Source organism: Emys orbicularis, chromosome 2 (genome assembly GCF_028017835.1).
Source record: "Emys orbicularis isolate rEmyOrb1 chromosome 2, rEmyOrb1.hap1, whole genome shotgun sequence".
NCBI lineage: Eukaryota > Metazoa > Chordata > Testudines > Emydidae > Emys > Emys orbicularis.
Window position 1 is genome coordinate 47,034,622 of NC_088684.1, and position 26,475 is coordinate 47,061,096.

At 44.0% G+C, this 26,475-nt stretch overlaps 1 protein-coding gene across 1 annotated transcript in view; it reads right to left on the reverse strand.

Annotated features, from left to right (window-relative positions):
* The window catches only part of RIPK2 (receptor interacting serine/threonine kinase 2), a 36,746-nt gene extending 16,435 nt beyond the window's left edge, over nt 1-20,311 (reverse strand). The window contains exons 1-3 of the mRNA XM_065399897.1: nt 20,121-20,311; nt 12,161-12,314; nt 2,753-2,908 (exon numbers count right to left, since the gene is read on the reverse strand). Coding sequence (XP_065255969.1) covers nt 2,753-2,908; nt 12,161-12,314; nt 20,121-20,311 — 501 coding nt within the window. The remainder of the gene's footprint in view (nt 1-2,752; nt 2,909-12,160; nt 12,315-20,120) is intronic.
* Between the last annotated feature and the right edge of the window lie 6,164 nt (nt 20,312-26,475).

The following is a 26,475-nucleotide window of genomic DNA, read 5'->3' on the forward strand; positions in this document are numbered from 1 at the left end:
TTTGCATAATGCACTTTTGTGTGTCTGGTCTCATTGTAATTCAACAGAAATCTTACTCATTTAGCAGATATTTGATGCAATCAGACACACTATGACTGTATATTTTACATATGTTCAATACTTTCTTTTTTATAATACACAGCAGATGTATCTCCTTCCATTTTCTGCCAGTTATCAAAATCTTAATTTCACTCCACCCAAAGGCAGCTCAAATAATTAGCGAGCTAGTTAATAAGCAATGAGCAATTAACCCCCACATAATGCATCTGCAGAAAAATTCATCTTAAAGCATTAACCATCCAAATTTAAGGCAAAGCATCTCCCTCAATTACTGTAATACTAAATGTTCCAGATCGTCCATTTCAAATTTTCAAACTATTGATGAAAGGAAACAAAACTTTATCAAACTGTTTTTATTTCTATTCAAATTATAAAAGTGACCAACAGTTTTCTCAACAAATGGATTCTTCATCACCAATACTTCCTTCTCTTTGCCTCTGAATGAAAGGTCCATAATAAACCATTAAAGTTAAGATGGCTCAGAAACAATTTCACGTATGTTTTGTTCTATTTTAAGGTGAATATACAGCCTAATAAGCAACCAAGACCTTGATCATCCCCTCATCAATTCTCCTTCAGGAAGTATCTGCCAGGTAGGTTTCTCGCCTTCCCATACTATCCAAACCCAGAGCGTGCATATTTGAAGAGATGTTCTAAGGCTACAATAAGCACTGCTGAGTGAAGAATGACAATTTGGAAGCAAGACAGTACATCACATATTACACTGTTGCTGGGACTGGGAAACCCACCAGGGTCTACCTGAGCTCCTCTAACTTCAGAACTTGAGCAGTCCTTCGAAGGAGTTTCTACTCTGAAAGGACCACATTAAGGGTTATCCTCAAGGACTTTCATAAGAAAGTGATACCACTTCTGAATATTAGCCACTGCTTTTATTTCTTGCACTGCCTAATTACTTCTCTAATTCCTCTCTATTTTGTTACCATGAACTAACATTTTGCTTATCTTAACACTGTCTTATTATAGTACCTCCAACCCCTCTTCTCTGTAACTAAACCTGTGAAATCATGACTACTTTTATGTTAATTTTGCTGAGAATTTGGTTATTTTCCCTAGGTATAATCCCTTCAGATATCCACAGGTTCATCTCAGTTAAATTTCTCATCTACTAACTTTGATTTATTTAATCTGTATGGCATACTGCATAGGCCAACATTATGGAAAGGCAGTGTGCTGCTAAAGGCCAGGAATCTGCAATTGGATTGGTGCAAGTCAAACCATTTCTGTGTGGAACCTCCCTGAAGAAGATGGGGCTCTGCCTTCAAAGACACAACTGCAGGACTGGAGCATAAGTTTGTCCCTTCCTATCCTCATTCCTTGTCTGCAATATTAAACACACTTCAGTTCCGCTATGTGTAAGGGGACTGTTGTCCCCTTACTAAAACTCAGTGGGGGTGTTTTGGGTGGCTAGCTCCCAGTACTAAAAGTAAGGGGAAGGATCGATGGGAAATCAGGACCCTGAAACTGACACCCCCAGGAACAATGGGGAGAGGCCAGTGCTCCAGGTCAGCCTGATTGACAGGGCAGGCAGGCTAATCAGGGAGTCAAGAGGCCAGCGGATCCCGTCCTCTGTGTGAGCTGGAATTGCCTGGGTCAGACAGAGTGGGGCCCAAGGAGAAAGCAGGGGCCCAAGCTGAGCTGGGGAGCAGAGCTGTGCCACCCAGATGGGCCAGAAAAGCATCTCAGTAAGCAGGTCAGAGCTGGGAGCAGAGTCACAGAAGCACCCCACAGAGCAGACCTGTGCTGGGAGGAGAGCTGCAGCAACCAGAGCCAGAGAAGCAGCCTAGGGAGCTGGAGGCAAAGCAGCAACAGCAGCCATACTGAGGCAGAGTGGTGGAGATGGAGCTGAGGCAGCAGAGTGGTGGAGCTGAGGCAGAGAAGCTGGAGCAGTCAGGAGCAGGGTGCGGTGAGCAGCTGGGGAGAGCAAGGGGGGCCCTGGGCAGCAGGCCCAGCGGAGGGAGACGCCCCCAGCCAAGACGCCTGGCAGGCCAGACTTGGAGGGGTATCGTAACCCCAACAGGGCGGGGGAAACGCTGGGAAGAAGGGTCCTGCCACCTAGAGCCTGAGAGCGTGTGGCCACCACCAGAGCAAGTGTCCGACCCGCAGCATCCCTGCGGCACAGCCAGGGCCTGAGGAGGCGGCCTGGGACTTGTGAGGAACAGACTGAACTTCCCTTACATTCCAGAGATGCTGGTTGTGATGTCCCTGTGCCACAGAGTGGGGTGACGGGTTTTCTTTTAACCTTTCCCATTTTTTCCTTATTTTTTTTCAATTGATTGCTGTTTAATAAATTGTATTTGCTTTGAACTGTATGTAATGATCAGTGGGTCAGGGAAGCATCCAGTACAGAGAGAGCACCCTGGAGTGGGGATACCCTAGCCCCTGCCCTAAGTGACCACGACAAGGTTGGGGGTCGAGCCCCCCAGGAATCCTGGGCCCAGCCTTGTCGGGGTTTACGAGGACTCTGCCAGACAGGAGAGTGGAAGGGGAGTCCTCAAGGGCAGGGAGGCCTCTGGGTAAAGGAAGTGGGAGCGAGGACTCAGATCCTTTCACTAGCCCACTTCACCGGGGTAGTGTATAAGCCAGGAAAGTTCCCCACAATAGCGGGACCATTCCCCCGCTTACATATGTTCACTGAAGAGGAATATAGGGACTAAAATAACCAGAACCTTACCTTAACATGAAACTCGCTATCCAGTAAAATATTTTGGGTCTTCAAATCATGGTGCAGTAATGGAGGACTCATATTGTGCAGATAATTCACTCCCAAAGCAATTTCATACAGAATACGGAATCGCAGTGACCACGCAATGTCAGGATACGCATTTTTCTACCAAAGAAAAAAGAAAACCAGAAAAATCACAATATGATCATCCATTTAAATATTTTAACAAAAATCTTTGAGTTAGAGGAGACATACTTTGAAAAGAGGTTTTTTTACATCTTGTATTCTCAAATTTAAAAAGTGACAAATCGGTGATTGGTTTCAGAGTAGCAGCCGTGTTAGTCTGTATCCTCAAAAATAACAGGAGTACTTGTGGCACCTTAGAGACTAACAAATTTATTAGAGCATAAGCTTTCGTGGGCTACAACCCACTTCTTCGGTGTTAATTTACATATGTTTTAACATTATGAACTATTTAATCACTCATTACTATGCTCCTGTTCTTTAGCAATTATACTCTATCAATTCACGATTATATATGCTGTTACTAATACACATACTATATGACCTTGCGATGATAAAGTTCTAGATAAGATTTATCCATCATCAACAGACTCAGAGTGCTTTACGAAAGTGAGCAGGTATCTTCTTAAACCTCTCTATTCCACTGCAGAACACAGGGTCTTAACCGCTGCCTTCCACCTTCGCTGGTCTCCTCCTGCAGTCTTAGTTTTCAATTCTGCTTATATTATGTAGTTCAACGTTATCGTTGGTCTACCTCATTGCCTCTTGCCCTAGGGGTTCCAATCCAATTCCTGTCTTACGTTATTTAGTTTTCTAACTCTATGTACTAGCTATCTCCATTTTCATTCCAGAATTTCTTGTCCTAGTGGCTTCTGTTTTATCCTCCTCAAGAATTCTTTATTTGTGACTTTTCTTCCCCCTCTGATACTGAGGATTATTCTGTCAGCTGTTTATTAAAACTTGGAGTTTAGATAGTGAAGTCTTGAATCTCCAAATTTCAGCACACTATAGTAAGACCAACTTTACAACGGTGTTAAATATTCAAAGTTTTTAGTTTGGAAGCAAGATTTCTGTTTCTCCAGATTGGCTTTAGAGTTACAAAGGCATATCTGGCTTTTGATACTCTGGTTTTAATGTTTTCATCTGCTCTACTTGTTGTGTCACAGATCATGGCATTTCCCTGTTTCCCCTCAGTCGTCCAGCTTGCAGCAACCCAGCCAGTGCCTTTCTTGGGTGGAGACCTATATCTCACTCCCTTCTGACTAGGGTATTTCCAGGCTGAGAAGTTCCCTGCCTTCGCTGTGTTGTTCCCAGCAGAGTGACTTCCCATGGTGGAAATTTACCACACAGTTCTTTTTAAGCAAGCCTATTTTATTTTTAAGGTAAAAAACATTACAGAGAATATGTTAAAAATAATAAAACTACATGCATGCTCATACAATTACCAGAGATCACCCTAACCCTAACATGGGTTCTGGCATTCACCAACTCCCCCAAAAGGGTTTCCCTCTTGTTTCAAGTTCATCATAGCTTCAGCTCAGAACAAGCACACAGTCTTATGGGGCTTCAGTAGGCTAAGTCCTTCCAATCCTTCCTTAATCAATGGGAGCCTCTATGGACTAGAGATCTTGTCCATTTGCTGGACCAGGAAGAAGGGCCTGGACCAGGATAGTCATCCAAAACTCTTTTCTTTGTCTATTGGTCCATGGAGAATCCATTTTGAACTAGTATATGCAGACCTCACTAAGGGATGACTTCAAAGGGGTTCATAACCTGAGGAATTACATTAGCATCCCCCTCCTCCTAGAGGAGTGACCTGCAATTCCATAATAAATATGGACAACTGCATTTTTAATACTTTGGGGGTCCAAGGTATTAAACATAATTCAATCAAGTTTTCAGAATTAAGTTAAACCTTATCCTAATTCCATAAGGATTGTGCAGGATATTGTGGGTCTGTTGCATGTTGTACTTACAATGCTGTCAAGATATGTGAACTATCGGACCTCTTCTGTGTCAGTCCCAGAAAATGTCATTGGTGTTGTGTGTTGATTCTTGCGGTTTTAGTTTTCTCAGTGTTGATTTTCAACCTTATTAATTGTGCATAAGCCTGGAGATCATTTGTTTTGCCTTGCATGTCTCTATGGGTAAGTGATAGCATGTTGATGTCATCCACAAAGTCAAGTTGGTCTAACTTCTGTTTGAAAATTCATTGTATGTCCTTTCATTGTTCTGTACTCCCTCTCACTACCCAATCCACTATCAGTAAAAAAATTCTGGGTGACATAAGACATCCTCACCTGATGCCCAGAGTGACTTTGAATGGTTTAGTCAGTTCGCTATTATGTAGTACTTGGCATGTCATATTTTCATAGAAGCTTTGAATGATCCTCACAAATTTTGGAAAGATTCCATAGTTGTGTAGCAATTTCCATAAAACAGTTCTATCTGTTATACCAAAAGATTTTTGGAAATCTAAAAAATTCATATAAAGTGGTGACTGTTGTACAATCAACAGTTCTATGTTGATACATAAGATTATTATTTGATATGTACCTGATTTATCCTGTCTGAACTGTGCCTGTATCTTGAATCTACAGAGGATGTGAGCTTTTTAGGTGACAAATCTGTGGAACTGTCCCAGATGTCAATAGAGAAGGTTTTGGAATAAATTGCTAAATTAAATAGTAGAGCTATCAAATAATTTAAAAAAATCTCAATTAACCAAGATTTTAAAAAATTGTGATTAATTGCAGTTTTAATCGCACTGTTAAACAATAGAATATCATTTATTTAAATATTTGTGGATGTTTTCTACATTTTCAAATATATTGATTTAAAGTACAACACAGAATACAAAGTGTATTGTTGTAGCCGGCATTGCAAGGTATTTATGTGCCCCAGATTTGCTAAATACCCCTTCCTGCGTCAACTACCATTCCAGAGGACATGCTTCCATGCTGCTGGCAGGTTCTGCTTGATAATGATCCAAAGCAGTGCGGACCGACGCACGTTCATTTTCATCATCTGAATCAGATGCCACCAACAGAAGGTTGATTTTTCTTTTTTGGTAGTTCTGGTTCTGTAGTTTCCAAATCAGAGTGTTGCTCTTTTAAGACTTCTGATAGCATGTTCTACACTTCGTCTCTCTCAGATTTTTGGAAGGCATTTCAGATTCTTAAACTTTGGGTTGAGTGCTGTAGCTATCTTTAGAAATCTCATATTGATACCATCTTTGCGTTTTGTCAAATCTGCAATGAAAGTGTTCTTAAATCGAACAACGTACGTTGGGTCATCCGAGACTGCCATAACACGAAATATATGGCAGAACGCAGGTAAAATCATGGAGCAGGAGACATACAATTCTCCTCCAAGGAGTTCAGTCACAAATGTAATTCACGCATTATTTTTTTAACGAGAGTCATCAGCATGGAAGCATGTCCTCTGGAATGGTGATCAAAACATGAAGGGGCATACAAATGTTTAGCATATCTGATGTAAATACCTTGCAACACTGGCTACAAAAGTGCCATGTGAACACCCGTTCTCACTTTCAGGTGACATTGTAAATAAAAAGCAGGCAGCATTATCTCCCATAAATGTAAACAAACTTGTTTGTCTCAGTGATTGACTGAACAAGAAGCAGGATTGAGTGGACTTGTAGGCTCTGAAATTTTTAGAGTTTTTGAGTGCAGTTATGTAATAATTCTATATTTGTCAATTGCACATTCATGATAGAGATTGCACTACAGTACTTGTATGAGGTGAATTGAAAAATACTATTTGTTTATTTTACAGTGCAAATATTTGTAATCAAATATATAAAATGATCACTGTACACTTTGTATTCTGTGTTGTAACTGAAATCAATATATTTGAAAATGTAGAAAAATATTTATAAAAAACCAATTGGCATTTTATTATTGTTTAACAATGCGATTAATATTTTTAATTGAGTTAATCTGTTTGGAATTAATTGCTTGAGTTAACTGCGACTAATGGATAGCCCTATTAAATAGTAATAAGTCACCAGGACGAGATAGTATTCACCCAAGAATTCTGAAGGAACTGAAATACGAAATTGCAGAACTACGAACTGTGGTATGTAACCTATCATTTAAATCAGTTTCTGTACCAGATGACAGGAGGATAGTAATGTTACACCAATTTTTAAAAAAGGCTACAGAGGCTATCCTGGCAATTACAGGCCGGTAAGTCTAACTTCAATATCTCACAAACTGGGTGAAACTATAGTAAATAACTGAATTATCAGACACATACATAAATACACTTTGTTGGGGAAGAGTCAACATGGCTTTTGTAAAAGGAAGTCATGCCTCACCAATCAACTAGAATTATTTGAGGGGGTCAACAAGCATGTGGACAAGAGGGATCTATTGGATATAGTGTATTTAGATTTTCAGAAAGCCTTTGACCAGGTCTCTCACCAAAGGCTCTTAAGAAAAGTAAGCAGTCATGGGATAAGAGGGAAGGTCCTCTCCTGGATCAGTAACTGTCTAAAAAATAGAAAACAAAGGGTAGGAATAAATGGACAGATTTCAGAATGGAGAGAGGTAAATAGAGATGTCCGCCAGGGATCCAGCGCTGCTCAACATATTCATAAATGATCTGGAAAAGGTGGTAAAATGGGGAGGTGGCAAATTTTGCAGATGATAAAAATTACTCAAGGTAAGTCCAAAGCAGACTGTGAAGAGTTACAAAGGGACCTCACAAAACTGGGTGACTGGGCAACAAAATGGCAGATGAAATTCCGCATTGATAAATGCAAAATAATGCACATTGGAAAACAACCCCAAGAATACATACAAATGGTGGTATCCAAATTAGCTGTTACACTCAAGAAAGAGATCTTGGAGTCATCATGGATAGTTCTCTGAAAACATCCGCTCAATGGGCAGCCTCAGTCAAAAAAAAAAAATAATTACAGAATGTTAGGGACCATTGCGAAAGGGATAGATAACACAAAATCATAACGCCACTATTTAAATCCATGGTACATCCGGACCTTGAATACTGCCTGTAGTTCTGGTCACCCCATCTCAAAAAGATATATTAGAATTGGAAAAGGTACAGAGAAAGGCAACAAAAATGATTAGGGGTATGGACCAGCTTCCATATGAAGAGAGATTAAAAAGACGGACTTTTCAGCTTGGAAAAGAGATGACTAAGGGGGGATATGATCAAGGTCTATGAAATCATGACTGTGGAGAAAGTGAATAACGAAATGTTATTTACTCCTTCACATAACACAAGAACCAGCGGTCACCCAATGAAATTGATAAGCAGCAGGCTTAAAGCAAACAAGGAAGTACTTCACACAACACAGTGTCAACCTTTGGAACTCCTTGCCAGAGGGTGTTGTGAAGGCTAAGACTATAATGAAGTTCAAAAAAGAACTAGATAAATTCATGGAGGATGGGTCCATCATTGGCTATTAGCCAAGATGGTCAAGGATGCAACCCCATGCTCTGGGTATTATTAGCGTCTGATTGCCAGAAAGAGGGAGTGGACGACAGGGGATGAATTATTGCCTGTTCTGTTCATTCCCTCTTAAGCATCTGGCATTGGCCACTGTTGGAAAACAGGATATCGGGCTAGATGGACCATTGGTCTAACCCAGTATGGCTGTTCTTATGCACTGATTTCTTTATTTTGCCTAGAATAATATATGTAAATACATTACCTGTGAGAGAGATCCGTTCTATGCCCACCAGTTTTTACACTGAGGTTTTCTTTCTTTGGCAGCTTCACTATATGACCCCTTTTCCACTGATTTGGTAACTTTTCTTCTTTCCATATATTTTGTAAGAGGCCTATCAAAATGTCTACTGTTTTCCTCAAGTCTGCCTTAAGAACCTCTGTTGGAATGTTACCTGGACCTGGTGCCTTTCCATTTTTAACTGATTGACTGCCCTTTCTACTTCTACGCTGGTGATAGGTTCTAGTTTGATGTCCAGATCTTCTCCTTCCTCTATATCTGGGGGGATGCCCACTGGCTCACCATTCAGTAGTTGAATAAAGTACTGCCTCTATACATTTAATTGTTTTGATGTCTTTATCATTATGTTGCCCTTGTTGTCTTGAGTTGGTCGGTTGGTATTTGTTTTTCCTATTGACAACTACTGAATGATGTTTTATACGGTCTTCATATCATTTTGTGCTGCAGTGGTCTATGCATCTGTTGCCACTTTATCTATAAGTTCTCATTTGTCTTTCCTAGCACTCATTTTGGCCCCTCTGCTCTTTATGGTATATTCCTCCAAGAGAGAGTGAGAGGGTGTGTGTGTGTGTATGTGTCTGTTTTCTTGGTCTTGCTTGATTTAGTTTATTTAATTTGGTATCTTATTTCCTGTCATATATCCTCAGATAACCATTCACTGTGGTGTTTCTTCCTGAATCCCAGCATTCCTTCAGAAGTTTTAGTGATAGTTTCCTTTACCCATTTCCATTTGCCTTCTACCGTTCCATCATCTTCAAGCACCTGTTAATGGAGTTCTAAACTCTGGTTGCATTGTCATCTGTTTTAGGCTGGTGATATTATAATGTAGGCATCTCTGTTGTTCAGACATCTTTATTTTTATTCTCAAAATATCTACCACTAATGCATGGTCTATCCCCATATCTGCCCGTTCCTTCTATGTACATCTTCTAACGTTCTTCTTCATTTGAGCCACATTGTAATGTGATCCATTTGGTTCCCTGTTCTGTGACCTGGTGACCTCCAAGTTATCTTAGTAATACTACAGTGAAGGAAGATATTTCCTCCAATGATCAGGCCATTTGTTCCACAAAAATCAGCAAACACTTTGCCACTTTCTTTCCACTGACACCTTGTTTCCATAAAATAGCTTCCCTGACAGTGTTATTGCTCCCTACTTTAGCATTCATGTCTAGGTCAAAGGGTAAGAGCCAGACTTAAGGCAGTCCACCGGCCCACTTGCTAATAAGCCACTACTGTAAGAAACAAAGTTGTTAAAGAAATCTGCACTACCCCTCAGTTCACAAACTCAATTGAACTCAACTCCATTCAAATAGACTTATGAGAGATAATGGCGTGAAATGGCCAAACACACAAGGAAGCTACTCTGCTGATGAATTTTCTCTCTCCTAAATTGGTATGCAGAATGTGCGGTGTGAAGGTACGTACCCTTCTACTGGCCGCAAGGAGGCTAACAAGATCCTCTGGGCCTGTGCTGCTCCAATGAGGTGCACCTGTTCCTGGAGGAGAAGGGGCTTATTAGGGGAAGCCTACCATAGGAAGGGGCGGTGACCAGGAAGAGGCTGTGAATAACCAAGGCAGGCTGGGTGAGGAACAGACAATCACAGAAAAGAGCCACTCCGGCTGACAGCCAAGTAACACACCCCAGAAAGAAGGGTGGGGGATATAAACCTTATGTAGGCGCAACAAACTTTCAGAAATTGAGCCTGTAAAGACCTATCCAAGGACTGTCTGAGAGGCTGACTACTGTTTCAGCCAGACCCTCCTCTAACAAGGGGCAGGGACAAAGAAGAACCAACTCTCTGCCAGGGAGCAATTACCCCCAGAAAACTCCCCTAAAGGCAGCCACTGCGGGAGCAGAGAGAGTAAATGAAGGACAGTGGGACCTGGAGGAGGGGGGAATGTGTCTAGGGAGTGCTACCCCTCTTATATGTGGACACTATACAAGCCTAGAAAAGTGGTCCAAATAACAGAAATTGACAGATATAAACTAGATATACTAGGCCTAAGGGAAATGAGACAAATACCTTTTGTCAATTGAACACATATTACTATATTCTGGGCTACCAAATGCCAATGACATACGCAGAGATGGCAAAGGTTTTATATTATCAAAAGAGGGCAACCAAAAGCCTGACAGAACGGGCACAAGTTCTGGAAAGGATTATAACAGTACAATTTACATCAAAGTTCCAGAAAGTGTCCATTATTCAATGTTTTGTGCTCCAACAAATCAAGCTAGCCCAGAGGAAAAAGAAAACTTCTACTTGTGGCTACAGAAAACAATACACAATATTCCAAGAAGAGAGGTCTTCCTAGTAAAGGCAATATAATATCCCCATTTTATAAATGGGAAAGCAGAGGAACAAGATGAAATGACACGTCCAAGGTCACCCAGCAGGCCAGTGGCAGTTGCAAAAAGAGAACCAAGGTCCTCTAAGTCCCAATCGAATGCCCTGTCCACCAGACAATACTGCCTCCCAGTGATGCTAGACTACACTAAAACTAAACACAAACACTATCTTTTAAAAATGTTATGATTGAATTTCTCAGCTTTTGTGGGTATGTTTCACAAACTGAATATGGAAGTTCAATCCTTCATTTTAAAAAAGCACAACTGAGTGCCTGAAAGACATGCCTGTTTTAGTTTTGCAATTTCTGACTTACCAGTTTGAGTCATAGTCTTCTTTTAAAAGACTATTCACAGTAAAAAGAAAATGAATGCACATTATTCACATGAATGAATTACTCCTGCCAAAAAAATAATTAAATTCTACACCAAAAAATTAAAACTCTGTGCACAATATTTTAAAATTCTGCAGAATTCTGGATATTTTATTTTGTCAAAATAACACAATATAACCACACCAGTTTCAATTATTTTGGTAATTTATTTCAAAATACCTCTCAGGAAGTATGTGTGTAGTGATACAGACAACAACAACAAAGTTCAGGAAATGATTTTTTGACAAGTAGATTACTTACTAGGCATATAAAAACCGAACATTGAGTAATTCATTTAAACTACACTACAGAAACGTATTTCCCACACCCCTCAGAAGCAGTGCAAAGGCTTGGGGAAGTCAGGGGTAATGGAGGAACTGAGAGAGAGGGAAAGAGCCTGGGAGTGAACCTGGACGGTTGTTGGTGTGGGTGGTAGAAGTATGGAAAGGGTTTTTTCGGGAGGTGGGGAGAGGAGGGCATGAATTCTGCACATGTGCAGTGGCGCAGGATTCCCCCAGGAGTAATGAATAAATGCATGCATGCACAGGAAAGGGCAGAGATTCTGAAACCAGTACAGAAATGAGTACAGCTATTTGAGCTTTCATTGAGTTTCTAATTACTTACAAATCACAGCTGATTGTTTTTAACTCACCATTCATTTCCTTGTAATTTCTCTAAAGCCCCAAATACTGCAACTGTCTTAATGGGGGTAGACTGCTGCACCCAGACAAGGCCCCACTGACTTTAAAGGGGCTCTTCATAGATGTCACAGTCTGCCTGAGCAGAGTAAATTGCAGGCTAGGGCCCAATATTTTTTTCCATTAAAAAATGTTTACTACTTAATTTCCTCACGCATGCAAAACAGACCATTTAACAACAACAACTAGAAGTGACACACAAAAGGCTTTAGAAAAACACTATACACTTACCCCATGCAAAAGTTGGTTTAATGATCCATTTGTCATGTATTCAGTCACTATTCCCAGAAATTCAGGCTCATTGCAAATTCCCAAAATTGGTAGAATGTAACTGAACCTGGCTTTGTGTAAAATCTCTGCTTCTTTTAAGAGATTGGTTCTTTCACTGCAAGAAAAAAAATTAAATGACTAAATCAGTGCTAAGAAACATGCAATTATGATTTAGTTAATTTAAATATATTATGTTTACTTTTAAGGTAAGAAAAGAAATACACAGATGAAAGGTGCACTGAATTAGCTTTACAAAATTAAGATCTTACTATACAAAAACATTGACAGCACTACAATTTATTTTTTACTGGACTGTTGTATACAATTATCACAAAATGCTTCACAACAGATTACTATCTATAGATGCAAATACATGTCATAGAATCATAGAATATCAGGGTTGGAAGGGACCTCAGGAGGTCATCTAGTCCAACCCCCTGCTCAAAGCAGGACCTAATCCCAACTAAAATCATCCCAACCAGGCTTTCTCAAGCCTGACCTTAAAAACCTCTAAGGAAGGAGATTCCACCACCTCCTTAGGTAACCCATTCCAGTGCTTCACCACCCTCCTAGTGAAAAAGTTTTTCCTAATATCCAATCTAAACCTCCCCCACTGCAACTTGAGACCATTATTCTTTGTTCTGTCATCTGGTACCACTGAGAACAGTCTAGATCCATCCTCTTTGGAACCCCCTTTCACGTAGTTGAAAGCAGCTATCAAATCCCCCCTCATTCTTCTCTTCCGCAGACTAAACAATCCCAGTTCCCTCAGCCTCTCCTCATAACTCATGTGCTCCAGCCCCCTAATCATTTTTGTTGCCCTCCGCTGGACTCTCTCCAATTTTTCCACATCCTTCTTGTAGTGTGGGGCCCAAAACTGGACACAGTACTCCAGGTGAGGCCTCACCAATGTCGAATAGAGGAGAACGATCACGTCCCTCGATCTGCTGGCAATGCCCCTACTTATACAGCCCAAAATGCCGTTAGCCTTCTTGGCAACAAGGGCACACTGTTGACTCATATCCAGCTTCTCGTCCACCGTAACCCCTAGGTCCTTTTCTGCAGAACTGCTGCCTAGCCACTCGGTCCCTAGTCTGTAACAGTGAATGAGATTCTTCCGTCCTAAGTGCAGGACTCTGCACTTGTCCTTGTTGAACCTCATCAGGTTTCTTTTGGCCCAATCCTCTAATTTGTCTAGGTCCCTCTGTATCCTATCCCTACCCTCCAGCATATCTACCACTCCTCCCAATTTAGTGTCATCTGCAAACTTGCTGAGAGTGCAGTCCACGCCATCCTCCAGATCATTAATGAAGATATTGAACAAAACCAGCCCCAGGACTGACCCTTGGGGCACGCCGCTTGAAACTGGCTGCCAACTAGACATGGAGCTGTTGATCACTACCCATTGAGCCCGACGATCTAGCCAGCTTTCTATCCACCTTATAGTCCATTCATCCAGCCCATACTTCTTTAACTTGCTGGCAAGAATACGGTGGGAGACCGTATCAAAAGCTTTGCTAAAGTCAAGGAATAACAAATCCACTGCTTTCCCCTCATCCACAGACCCAGTTATCTCCTCATAGAAGGCAATTAGGTTAGTCAGGCATGACTTGCCCTTGGTGAATCCATGCTGACTGTTCCTGATCACTTTCCTCTCCTCTAGGTGCTTCATAATTGATTCCTTGAGGACCTGCTCCATGATTTTTCCAGGGACTGAGGTGAGGCTGACTGGCCTGTAGTTCCCCGGATCATCCTCCTTCCCTTTTTTAAAGATGGGCACTACATTAGCCTTTTTCCAGTCATCCGGGACCTCCCCCAATCGCCATGAGTTTTCAAAGATAATGGCCAAAGGCTCTGCAATCACATCCGCCAACTCCTTTAGCACCCTCGGATGCAGCGCATCCGGCCCCATGGACTTGTGCTCGTCCAGTTTTTCTAAATAGTCCCGAACCACTTCTTTCTCCACAGAGGGCTGGTCACCTTCTCCCCATACTGTGCTGCCCAGTGCAGCAGTCTGGGAGCTGACCTTGTTCATGAAGACAGAGGCAAAAAATCATTGAGTACATTAGCTTTTCCCACATCCTCTGTCACTAAGTTGCCTCCCTCATTTAGTAAGGGGCCCACACTTTCCTTGACTTTCTTCTTGTTGCTAACATACCTGAAGAAACCTTTCTTGTTACTCTTAACATCTCTTGCTAGCTGCAACTCCAAGTGTGATTTGGCCTTCCTGATTTCACTCCTGCATGCCTGAGCAATATTTTTATACTCCTCCCTGGTCATTTGTCCAATCTTCCACTTCTTGTAAGCTTCTTTTTTGCGTTTAAGATCAGCAAGGATTTCACTGTTTAGCCAAGCTGGTCGCCTGCCATATTTACTATTCTTTCTACACATCGGGATGGTTTTTTCCTGCAACCTCAATAAGGATTCTTTAAAATACAGCCAGCTCTCCTGGACTCCTTTCCCCCTCATATTATTCTCCCAGGGGATCCTGCCCATCAGTTCCCTGAGGGAGTCAAAGTCTGCTTTTCTGAAGTCCAGGGTCCGTATTCTGCTGCTCTCCTTTCTTCCTTGTGTCAGGATCCTGAACTCGACCATCTCATGATCACTGCCTCCCAGGTTCCCATCCACTTTTGCTTCCCCTACTAATTCTTGTAAACCAGTCGGGTTATGTTTTACTACACAGTAGCATTGATAGATATGCCACAACAGGAATTAATTTTTTTAGCAAGAATAATTGTGCCTTGCTGTGGCAGGTTGTCTTTCTGGTATTTATACTCTTGGGTGTATTTCTATAATAATTGAAACATGGGTAATACAGTGGGTGCCATTAACATTTCCAAATTTATCACTCTAGTGACAATTAGTATCTCCTTGTATTTTTGGCATATTGTGGTACCACTATAACTACAAATGGGAATTTTCAATTATATCCATTGCTTGTTTAGTATAAAGTGGGGGAATTTCCATATTCATCTCATGAGCCAAAGCTAATGGAATTCAAAAGGTTTCTAGCTTCTTTGACTGAGCAGACACCAGTGCACTCTAGGAAAATACAAGTTAAGATAAACACATTCAGTGAAAACATAATTATCCAAAGAGGGGAAAAGAGAAATGGCTCAAATTAACTATTTTTGGTTACCAAGAAAATTTTCCAATCTTGCTTATCAAATAAAGAAATATCACCAAAGGCTGAAAGACATCAAAAGCAACACCACCCACAGGAGATGCTTTTCAGCTGTACGTGAAGATGTGTTGTATAGTTGGAGATATACTGTTTGTGCTGTTTGGAAGAAGGCATTACAGTTTAATATTGGTCTTTAATTCCAGGGAACAATATTAAGAAAACTAAGTTTCTTGCCTTCAAGATTGCAGGGAAAAGATTGATAATGTGATCTGAGTGGACCTACATATTTTTTTTAAAAAAGAGGTAGAGGGTAAATAACCCAAAATATGGGAGGGGGTTGTTTTCAATATCATGATATTGAAAACAAATCAATTTTTGGAGGCTGACCTCTTTAAAACAAGTATTAAAATATTAAAAAACCTGTGGCAACACGGACTGAGACATAACTTATACCAATATAAACGGTAGTGTTTACATAGCTTGAGCAATGAAAAGAAACTAAACCCAGACTCTAGGTCAATGGGGCTCTGCACAAGCACAAGGATCTTCCCATGATATCTGACTGCAGGATTTGGAGCCCTAAAGCAATGGTTGTCAACCGGGGTACGTGTACCGCTGGGCGTATGCAGAGATATTCCAGTGGATACATCAACTCATCTAGATATTTGCCTAGTTTTACAACAGGTTATATAAGAAGTACTAGCAAAGTTAGTAGAAACTAAAATTTCATACAGACAATAACTTTTTTATACTCCTCTATATACTATATACTGAAATGTAAGTAAAATATTTACATTCCAATTCATTTATTTTATAATTATATGGTAAAAATGAGAAAGTAAGCAATTTTTCAGTAATAGTGTGATGGGACACTTTTGTATTTTTATGTTTGATTTTGTAAGCAACTAGTTTAAGTGTGGTGAAACTTGGGGGTACGAAAGACAAATCAGACTCCTGAAAGGGGTACAGTAGTCTGGAAAGGTTGAGAGCCACTGCCTTAAAGGGTAAGAGCCCATTAAGTTCTGGAGGGGAAAGGGAGTGTTTTGGAAACTAAGATTAGATTTTGTTACAGAGAAGGTTAGAATCTATAGGCCTGTGAGACAAAATAGGGTCTTTAGAAAAGAAGTGTAGCCATCAGACCTTGAAGTCAAATAGGTATAGAGAAGCAGGAGTTGTTCCTGATGTTGCAAGAAGGCAGGATCTTGCTATCAGACACTATAGAAAATGAAAATTAAAAAGCAGTTTGAAGTATGGAGAAAAATCTGAAAAATCCATAAATGACTAAATCTGAGAGAGATATGAGTACGGGTTTACCCAGCCTAACTCCACAAGGAATATTCATTCTGTACTGGACTCTGATGTAAACAGGAAACCAGTGTAAATTTCTGGAGGGAGGAAGTGATGTGTACTTGTTTCTAGGAAAGTTGATAGGATGAGACAGCTCATTTTGGATGATGTGGAATTGAAGGAGACATTAAAAGAAGAGAATTGTAGTGATCAAGTAGAAAGGATGAAGACATGAATAAGAGTTCTGCCACAAAATTGGTTGAGAATCTGATGCTTCATGGCCGTAAGTTTTCCAAGGCAACAATAAAGCATATTTACACCTGGTTGATGAGAAGCAAAAGAGTTCGAATAACAAGATACTAAACAACTTGTCCTTATATTTTAAAATTTACCATATTACTTAGCAGCATTTGGAGTTCCCTCCTTTGCTAAATTTTGTCTAATCTCAGCAGAATGATTTCTCATCTTTTTGAAAGCCTTACATTTACTCTTGGGGATGCCAAGACTAATACCAATAAACACCTTCTCTCAGCAGCCACTACTCTTCAGTAGCTGAAATAGGAAAAACTCAAAGATCAATATTTTGAATTTGGCAATTCAATTTTAAAAAATAATTTTTAAAAACTGGCTTTTTTGACATAACTTGGTCAAAGTTCTGTTGTCAAAGATAAAGACAATGATCATTACTCCGATCAACTTCTGATTGAGAGAGCTACATTGAAATATTTGGGGTTGTCACCCTTTGGAATTTGTTTTCCAGTGCTAAAAATCACAACTTCATTGTACATGAAAACACTATCTTAAAAGTTCATGAGGATATACTGTCAGCCAATGAATGCATCTGGAACACAGGGGAGGCTGATATACAAATTAAAATGGATTTGATGACCTCCTATTAGCAAGTAAATGTACCATCATTGGTGATCTTCCAGAAAACACCATCTTAGCCACTATGGATGTAGAAGCTCTCTACACCAACATTCCACACAAAGATGGACTACAAGCTATCAGGAACAGTTTCCCCAATAATGTCACGGCAAACCTGGTGGCTGAACTTTGTGACTTTGTCCTCACCCACAACTCTTTCAGATTTGGGGATAATTTATACCTTCAAGTCAGCGGCACTGCTATGGGTACCCGCATGGCCCCACAGTATGCCAACATTTTTATGGCTGACTTAGAACAACGCTTCCTCAGCTCTCGTCCCCTAACGCCCCTACTCTACTTGCACTACATTGATGACATCTTCATCATCTGGACCCATGGGAAGGAGGCCCTTGAGGAATTCCACCAGGATTTCAACAATTTTCACCCCACCATCAAACTCAGCCTGGACCAGTCCACACAAGAGATCCACTTCCTGGACACTGCAGTGCAAATAAGTGATGGTCACATAAACACCACCCTATATCGGAAACCTACTGACCCCTATACTTACCTACATGCCTCCAGCTTTCATCCAGACCACATCACATGATCCATTGTCTACAGCCAAGCTCTAAGATACAACCGCATTTGCTCTAATCCCTCAGACAGAGACAAACACCTATAGGATCTCTATCAAGAGTTCTTAAAACTACAGTACCCACCTGGTGAAGTGAAGAAACAATTTGACAGAGCCAGAAGGGTACCCAGAAGTCACCTACTACAGGACAGGCCCAACAAAGGAAGTAACAGAATGCCACTAGCCGTCACCTACAGCCCCCAACTAAAACCTCTCCAGCGCATCATCAAGGATCTACAACCTATCCTGAAGGACGATCCCTCACTCTCACATACTTTGGGAGACAGGCCAGTCCTCACTTACAGACAGCTCCCCAACCTGAAGCAAATACTCATCAGCAACTACACATCACACAACAAAAACACTAACCCAGGAACCAATCCCTGCAACAAACCCCGATGCCAACTCTGTCTGCATATCTATTCAAGGGACACCATCATAGGACCTAATCACATCAGTCACACCATCAGGGGCTCATTCACCTGCACTGCACATCTACCAATGTGATATATGTCATCATGTGCTAGCAATGCACCTCTGCCATGTACATTGGCCAGACTGGACAGTCTCTATGCAAAAGAATAAATGGACACAGATCAGACATCAAGAATTGTAACATTTAAAAACCAGTAGGAGAATACTTCAATCTCCCTGGACACACAATAACAGACTTAAAAGTGGCAATTCTTCAATAAAAAAGCTTCAAAAACAGACTCCAATGTTAGACTGCAGAACTGGAATTAATTTGCAAACTGGACACCATCAAATTAGGCCTGAATAAAGACTGGGAGTGGATGGGTCACTACAAAAAGTAATTTCCCCCTCTGCTGATACTCACACCTTCTTGTCAACTGCTGGAAATGGGCCACCTTGATTGCATTGGCCTCGTTAGCACTACAAAAGTAATTTTACCTCCCTTGGTATTCAACTCTTCCTGTCAACTGTTCAGAATAGGCCGTTTCCACCTTAATTGAATTGGCTCGTTAGCACTGACCCCCCCCCCCAACTTGGTAAGACAACTCCCATCTTTTCATGTGCTATAATATATATTCTTCTTGCATCTGAAGAAGTGAGGTTCTTACCCACGAAAGCTTATGCTCCCAATACTTCCGTTAGTCTCAAAGGTGCCACAGGACCCTCTCTTGCTTTTTACAGATTCAGACTAACACGGCTACCCCTCTGATACTTGACATTCTTCTTACTGTATTTTTCACTCCATTCATCTGATGAAGTGGTTTTTAGCTCACAAAAGCTTATGCCCAAATAAATTTGTTAGTCTCTAAGGTGCCACAAGGACTCCTCGTTATTTTTGCTGATACAGACTAACACGGCTACCACTCTGAAACCTGTATCATCATAAACTCCACCAAGCAATTCAGCACACTCACTTCTGATTAAACCAGATTGTAAACGATTTGGGGCAGGGCTTTCCTTGCTTCTCACTATGTGTTTGGGCAGTGGCTGCAACAATGGGGAAGATGTGGGCCTCCATGTGCTACTTCTCTATAAATGGTAATTATTAAGAGGAAGTGGAGGGCTGAAATAAGCAGGGGTTCTGTAGGTCAGACTGGGCACACTGGCAGGGTCATCTGCTCGCACTATACACACTCCATCTCATCCTGATCCTTGCTCTTGACCTCACTGGGGCCGAAAAAGCGCTCAATACCTCACAGCCCTGGGCCCTCGAAGAGTAGCCACTAGTTCCCATTACCCTTCATGGGGAACACGGGCAAACAAGCCAGACCTTTGAAGTGGGCCAAAGCCACGGAAAGATTAAGGTAGGATCAGCTCCCAGGGGCGAGTCTGCGAGCAGCACTCGCTGGTTCCCCGCAGGGAGAAGGTTCGGGGCCATGGATGCAGGGGGACTGGCAGCCCCGGAGGCGCTCCCTGGACCAGACTGGGCGGCAGGGGATCCCTGTGGGGGAGGGAAGGACCCGTTGTGGGGGCTGGGAAAGAGTCAGGAACAAAACTCGCCGGCTCCGGCTCCGCACGCGCCCCCCAGTTACCTGTCTAGCAGCGGCCCCTGCAGGCACTTGACCGCCACCGGGACCCTCCAGTCGGCGTGGCGCGCCGAGGACACGGTGCCGTAGGCGCCCCGGCTGAGGAAGCACAGGTCGGGCAGCTTGCTGGAGGGGATAGTGGGCAGCGCGCAGTTAATGCTGCGGGAAGAGCCGCCGCCGCCGACCCCGCTGCTCATCGTGGCGCCAGGCCCCGCGGCCGCCGACACGACCCGGCTGCTGGCCCGCTGACTAGGGCTGGGAGGCGGCTCCGGGACGCCGCCAGAGGGACTCGCAGGAAGCCGGGTTCCGGGTTGGCTGGCTCCGGGACGCCGCCAGAGGGACTCGCAGGAAGCCGGGTTCCGGGCTGGCTGGCTCCGGCCTCTCCCTACCCCCACGCACCGGCAAAGGGCGCGGGGACGTGTCCCGAGCGCCCCCTGGCCGGCCTCGCCTCTCCCCCCACCAGTAGCCCTGCGTCGCCAGCCTCGTCGGGGGTCCCGCTAAAAACCCCGTCTAAGTACCCACCGCCCCCTATTCTCCTCCAGCCGCCGGGACCTCCCCACAGCCCCCTTAGCCCCCTCCAGCCGCCGGGACCTCCCCACAGCCCCCTTAGCCCCGCCTCCAGCCGCCGGGACCTCCCCCTACCCCCCCTTCAGCGACAAAGCGCGGCTGCGGTGTCAGCCTCTTCCCGGCTCTGAGCGTAGCCGCTAGCGGCTAGAACTCGTCCCCCCGCTTCCCCGTCTCCGGGCGCTTCTTCTTGCAGCCCCCAGAAGCATCATCGCACGCGGGGAGCCTCCTAGCAGCCTGGGCTGAGGGAGGGGGATAGGCGCGCACACCAGATCTTCAAAGATCAAAAGTAAGGGGAGCCCCAATCGCTGGGGACTGGAGCCTCGGAGAGCGCCGGGGCCCGAGCGCCGCCCCCAGCCTGGCCTCCTCCAGGGAGCCGCACACACAGGCACCCTCCAATCTCAGCTGCTGTCGACGGAGACGGCGGCGGCAGCCCGGGAGCCCTCACCCTTCCTGGAAATCGGCGGGCTTGTATTCAGGGAAGTCTGAACCAGAGCGGTGCGTGAAACCCCGCACGGGCCGGCTGGCTGGGAGCGAGCGCGGAAGGGTGGGCTTGCGGGAGGGGAGAACGAGTGGATCAGTGTCTGGTGCTGTCTGCTTTCCCACGTCCTTTCTCGGAATACTAGCGAGGTGATCACTACAGCTCGAGCGCGTCATTACTGTAGCAACATTTTGGTAGCTGTCATAAGTATCAGTGGCAAGGGTGTTACTGTCTTGTAACTGGTTTTGATGACGTGTAAATGCCAAGCAAGGGAGGAGTGTGCTGTTCGGAAGGAAACATTTGAAACAAAACTTTTAAAGAATCCGCAGTTCTTTCTCTACAACGCTATTCATAAGGTATGGCAAAGTGAAGGAAAGCCGGCGCTTAAAGCCTTTGTTCAATAAAATCTATTAAAACGTTGTAATTTGCCGTTTTTCCTTAACAGCCTTTTTTGTTACTTTTGTTGCCTTGCAACTGGGCTTTAGATCAGGAAAAATCGGGTAAGTGCTTACTTTCAAAGTGACTTTAGAGGTGATGCGTTTGGGAAGAGTCAGTGGACCCACGAGCGCGAACTCTTCCTTGTCACTTTCAGCGACTTTCTGCATGTTGAGCTGCTGCAAACATAAAACTCACTAACCTTATTAAGTAACTTGTGTTGAGTGCCCTAATACTAAAAGTTCTTCCCACTATAGTCTTTGAAACAGAAAGTGAGCTAAAAGGGGCTGCAGAGCTACAAACTGCTACTGAAAAGGCAGTGTGTCACTTTGGACGGAGAGAATCAGTTTAAAAACTATTGCTTTCTTTTCCAGTCCCACAGCCTTAGCTACCTTGCTTCCCTCCCTCCCTCTGGTCTTGTCTACATTACAGAGTTTTGTTGACTAATGTTATGTCAACACTCAAAAAGTGCTATAATAAAAATTGGTATTTCATTTTCACACTATGAGCCCTCTGGTGGCAGAGCCCGTCCACATTTGGAGCACTAACATTGACAGTGTGAGCAGTGTACTGTCCCACAGTCCAGCTCAACACCTACTTCCGCTAGGTCTTGTGGGAAGGCAGAGCAGATTGTGGCGCATCTTGGGACTGGGTTCAAAGTCCCATGAGGCATTGTTTTCTATCCTAGGATTCCACGGGCTTAAAGCTTTCTTTTGTGGCATTTTTCAATTGGTTTGCTGTGCTCCCCGGTATCTCTATGTGAAGGGATGGATCCCTCACTGCTCTCCCATGCTCTGATTACTGTCATTAACACATTGTGCATGGCAGTTCGGTTAATTATGAAGTTGCTAACTGAACAGGACTCCCAGTTGCCTGACCTGCTGTGATATGGATAGAAGCAACTTTAGATTTTCTTTGGCATTCAAAGAACAGCTGCACAAGGTGGAACATCCCTTTTGGGCTCGGGAAACAAGCCCTGAGTGGTGAGATTGTATTGTCATAGAATCATAGAATCATAGAATCATAGAATAGAATCATAGAATATCAGGGTTGGAAGGGACCTCAAGAGGTCATCTAGTCCAACCCCCTGCTCAAAACAGGACCAATTCCCAACTAAATCATCCCAGCCAGGGCTTTGTCAAGCCGGGCCTTAAAAACCTCCAAGGAAGGAGACTCCACCACCTCCCTAGGTAACGCATTCCAGTGCTTCACCACCCTCCTAGTGAAATAGTGTTTCCTAATATCCAACCTGGACCTCCCCCACTGCAACTTGAGACCATTGCTCCTTGTTCTGTCATCTGCCACCACTGAGAACAGCCGAGCTCCATCCTCTTTGGAACCTCCCTTCAGGTAGTTGAAGGCTGCTATCAAATCCCCCCTCATTCTTCTCTTCTGGAGACTAAACAATCCCAGTTCCCTCAGCCTCTCCTCATAAGTCATGTGCTCCAGACCCCTAATCATTTTTGTTGCCCTCCGCTGGACTCTTTCCAAATTTTCCACATCCTTCTTGTAGTGTGGGGCCCAAAATTGGACACAGTATTCCAGATGAGGCCTCACCAATGTCGAATAAAGGGGAACGATCACGTTCCTCGATCTGCTGGCAATGCCCCTACTTATACAGCCCAAAATGCCGTTAGCCTTCTTGGCAACAAGAGCACACTGTTGACTCATATCCAGCTTCTCGTCCACTGTGACCCCTAGGTCCTTTTCTGCAGAACTGCTACCTAGCCATTCGGTCCCTAGTCTGTAGCAGTGCATGGGATTCTTCCGTCCTAAGTGCAGGACTCTGCACTTATCCTTGTTGAACCTCATCAGGTTTTTTTTGGCCCAATCCTCTAATTTGTCTAGGTCCCTCTGTATCCGATCCCTACCCTCTAGTGTATCTACCACGCCTCCTAGTTTAGTGTCATCTGCAAACTTGCTGAGAGTGCAGTCCACACCATCCTCCAGATCATTAATAAAGATATTAAACAAAACCGGCCCCAGGACCGACCCTTGGGGCACTCCGCTTGAAACCGGCTGCCAACTAGACATGGAGCCATTGATCACTACCCGTTGAGCCCGACGATCTAGCCAGCTTTCTATCCACCTTACAGTCCATTCATCGAGCCCATATTTCTTTAACTTGGCGGCAAGAATACTGTGGGAGACTGTATCAAAAGCTTTGCTAAAGTCAAGGAATAACACATCCACTGCTTTCCCCTCATCCACAGAGCCAGTTATCTCATCATAGAAGGCAATTAGGTTAGTCAGGCACGACTTCCCTTTGGTGAATCCATGCTGACTGTTCCTGATCACTTTCCTCTCCTCTAAGTGTTTCATAATTGATTCCTTGAGGACCTGTTCCATGATTTTTCCAGGGACTGAGGTGAGGCTGACTGGCCTGTAGTTCCCCGGATCCTCCTTCTTCCCTTTTTTAAAGATGGGCACTACATTAGCCTTTTTCCAGTCATCCGGGACCTCCCCCGATCGCCATGAGTTTTCAAAAATAATGGCTAATGGCTCTGCAATCTCATCCGCCAACTCCTTTAGCACCCTCGGATGCAGCGCATCCGGCCCCATGGACTTGTGCACATCCAGTTTTTCTAAATAGTCCCGAACCACTTCTTTCTCCACATAGGGCTGGTCACCTTCTCCCCATATTGTGCTGCCCAGTGCAGCAGTCTGGGAGCTGACCTTGTTTGTGAAGACAGAGGCAAAAAAATCATTGAGTACATTAGCTTTTTCCACATCCTCGGTCACTAGGTTGCCTCCCACATTCAGTAAGGGGCCCACACTTTCCTTGACTTTCTTCTTGTTGCTAACATACCTGAAGAAACCTTTCTTGTTACTCTTAACATCTCTTGCTAGCTGCAACTCCAAGTGTGATTTGGCCTTCCTGATTTCATTCCTGCATGCCTGAGCAATAGTTTTATACTCCTCCCTGGTCATTTGTCCAATCTTCCACTTCTTGTAAGCTTCTTTTTTGCGTTTAAGTTCAGCAAGGATTTCACTGTTTAGCCAAGCTGGTCGCCTGCCATATTTACTATTCTTTCTACACATCGGGATGTTTTTTTCCTGCAACCGCAATAAGGATTCTTTAAAATACAGCCAGCTCTCCTGGACCCCTTTGCCCTTCATGTTATTCTCCCAGGGGATCCTGCCCATCTGTTCCCTGAGGGAGTCAAAGTCTGCTTTTCTGAAGTCCAGGGTCCGTATTCTGCTGCTCTCCTTTCTTCCTTGTGTCAGGATCCTGAACTCGACCATCTCATGGTCACTGCCTCCCAGGTTCCCATCCACTTTTGCTTCCCCTACTAATTCTTCCCTGTTTGTGAGCAGCAGGTCAAGAAAAGCTCTGCCCCTAGTTGGTTCCTCCAGCACTTGCACCAGGAAATTGTCCCCTACACTTTCCAAAAACTTCCTGGATTGTCTGTGCACCGCTGTATTGCTCTCCCAGCAGATATCAGGGTGATTAAAGTCTCCCATGAGAACCAGGGCCTGCGATCTAGCAACTTCTGCTAGTTGCCAGAAGAAAGCCTCATCCACCTCATCCCCCTGGTCTGGTGGTCTATAGCAGACTCCAACCACGACATCACCCTTGTTGCTCACACTTCTCAACTTTATCCAGAGACTCTCAGGTTTTTCTGCAGTTTCATATCGGAGCTCTGAGCAGTCATACTCCTCTCTTACATACAACGCAACTCCCCCACCTTTTCTGCCCTGCCTGTCCTTCCTGAACAGTTTATATCCATCCATGACAGTACTCCAGTCATGTGAGTTATCCCACCAAGTCTCTGTTATTCCAATCGCATCATAGTTCCCTGATTGTGCCAGGACTTCCAGTTCTCCCTGCTTGTTTCCCAGGCTTCTTGCATTTGTGTATAGGCACTTAAGATAACACATCGATCGTCCCTCTTTATCAGCATGAGACAGGAGTCCTCCCCTCTTGCGCTCTCCTGCTTGTGCTTCCTCCCAGGATCCCATTTCCCCACTTACCTCAGGGCTTTGGTCTCCTTCCCCCGGTGAACCTAGTTTAAAGCCCTCCTCACTAGGTTAGCCAGCCTGCTGGCGAAGATGCTCTTCCCTCTCTTCGTTAGGTGGAGCCCGTCTCTGCCCAGCACTCCTCCTTCTTGGAACACCATCCCATGGTCGAAGAATCCAAAGCCTTCTCTCCGACACCACCTGCGTAGCCATTCATTGACTTCCACGATTCGACGGTCTCTACCCAGGCCTTTTCCTTGCACAGGGAGGATGGACGAGAACACCACTTGCGCCTCAAACTCCTTTATCCTTCTTCCCAGAGCCACGTAGTCTGCAGTGATCCGCTCAAGGTCATTCTTGGCAGTATCATTGGTGCCCACATGGAGAAGCAGGAAGGGGTAGCGATCCGAGGGCTTGATGAGTCTCGGCAGTCTCTCTGTCACATCGTGTATCCTAGCTCCTGGCAAGCAGCAGACCTCTCGGTTTTCCCGGTCGGGGCGGCAGATAGATGACTCAGTCCCCCTGAGGAGGGAGTCCCCGACCACCACCACCCTCCTCCTCCTCCTCTTGGGAGTGGTGGTCGTGGAACCCCCATCCCTAGGACAGTGCATCTTTTGCCTTCCAATCGGTGGAGTCTCCTTCTGCTCCCTTCCCTCAGATGGGTCATCTAGTCCACTCTCCGCATTAGTACCTGTGGAGAGAACATGGAAACGATTGCTCACCTGTATCTCCATTGCTGGTGCATGGACGCTCCTCTTTCTCCTTCTGGAAGTCACATGCTGCCAAACCTCTTCACAATCCTTCTGTCCCTGCTGTGCCTGCTCTGAATCTTCAGAACATTGTGGCCGTAGAAGCATCTCCTGACGTCTGTCCAGGAAATCTTCATTTTCCCTTATGCAACGCAGTGTTGATACTCGTTTC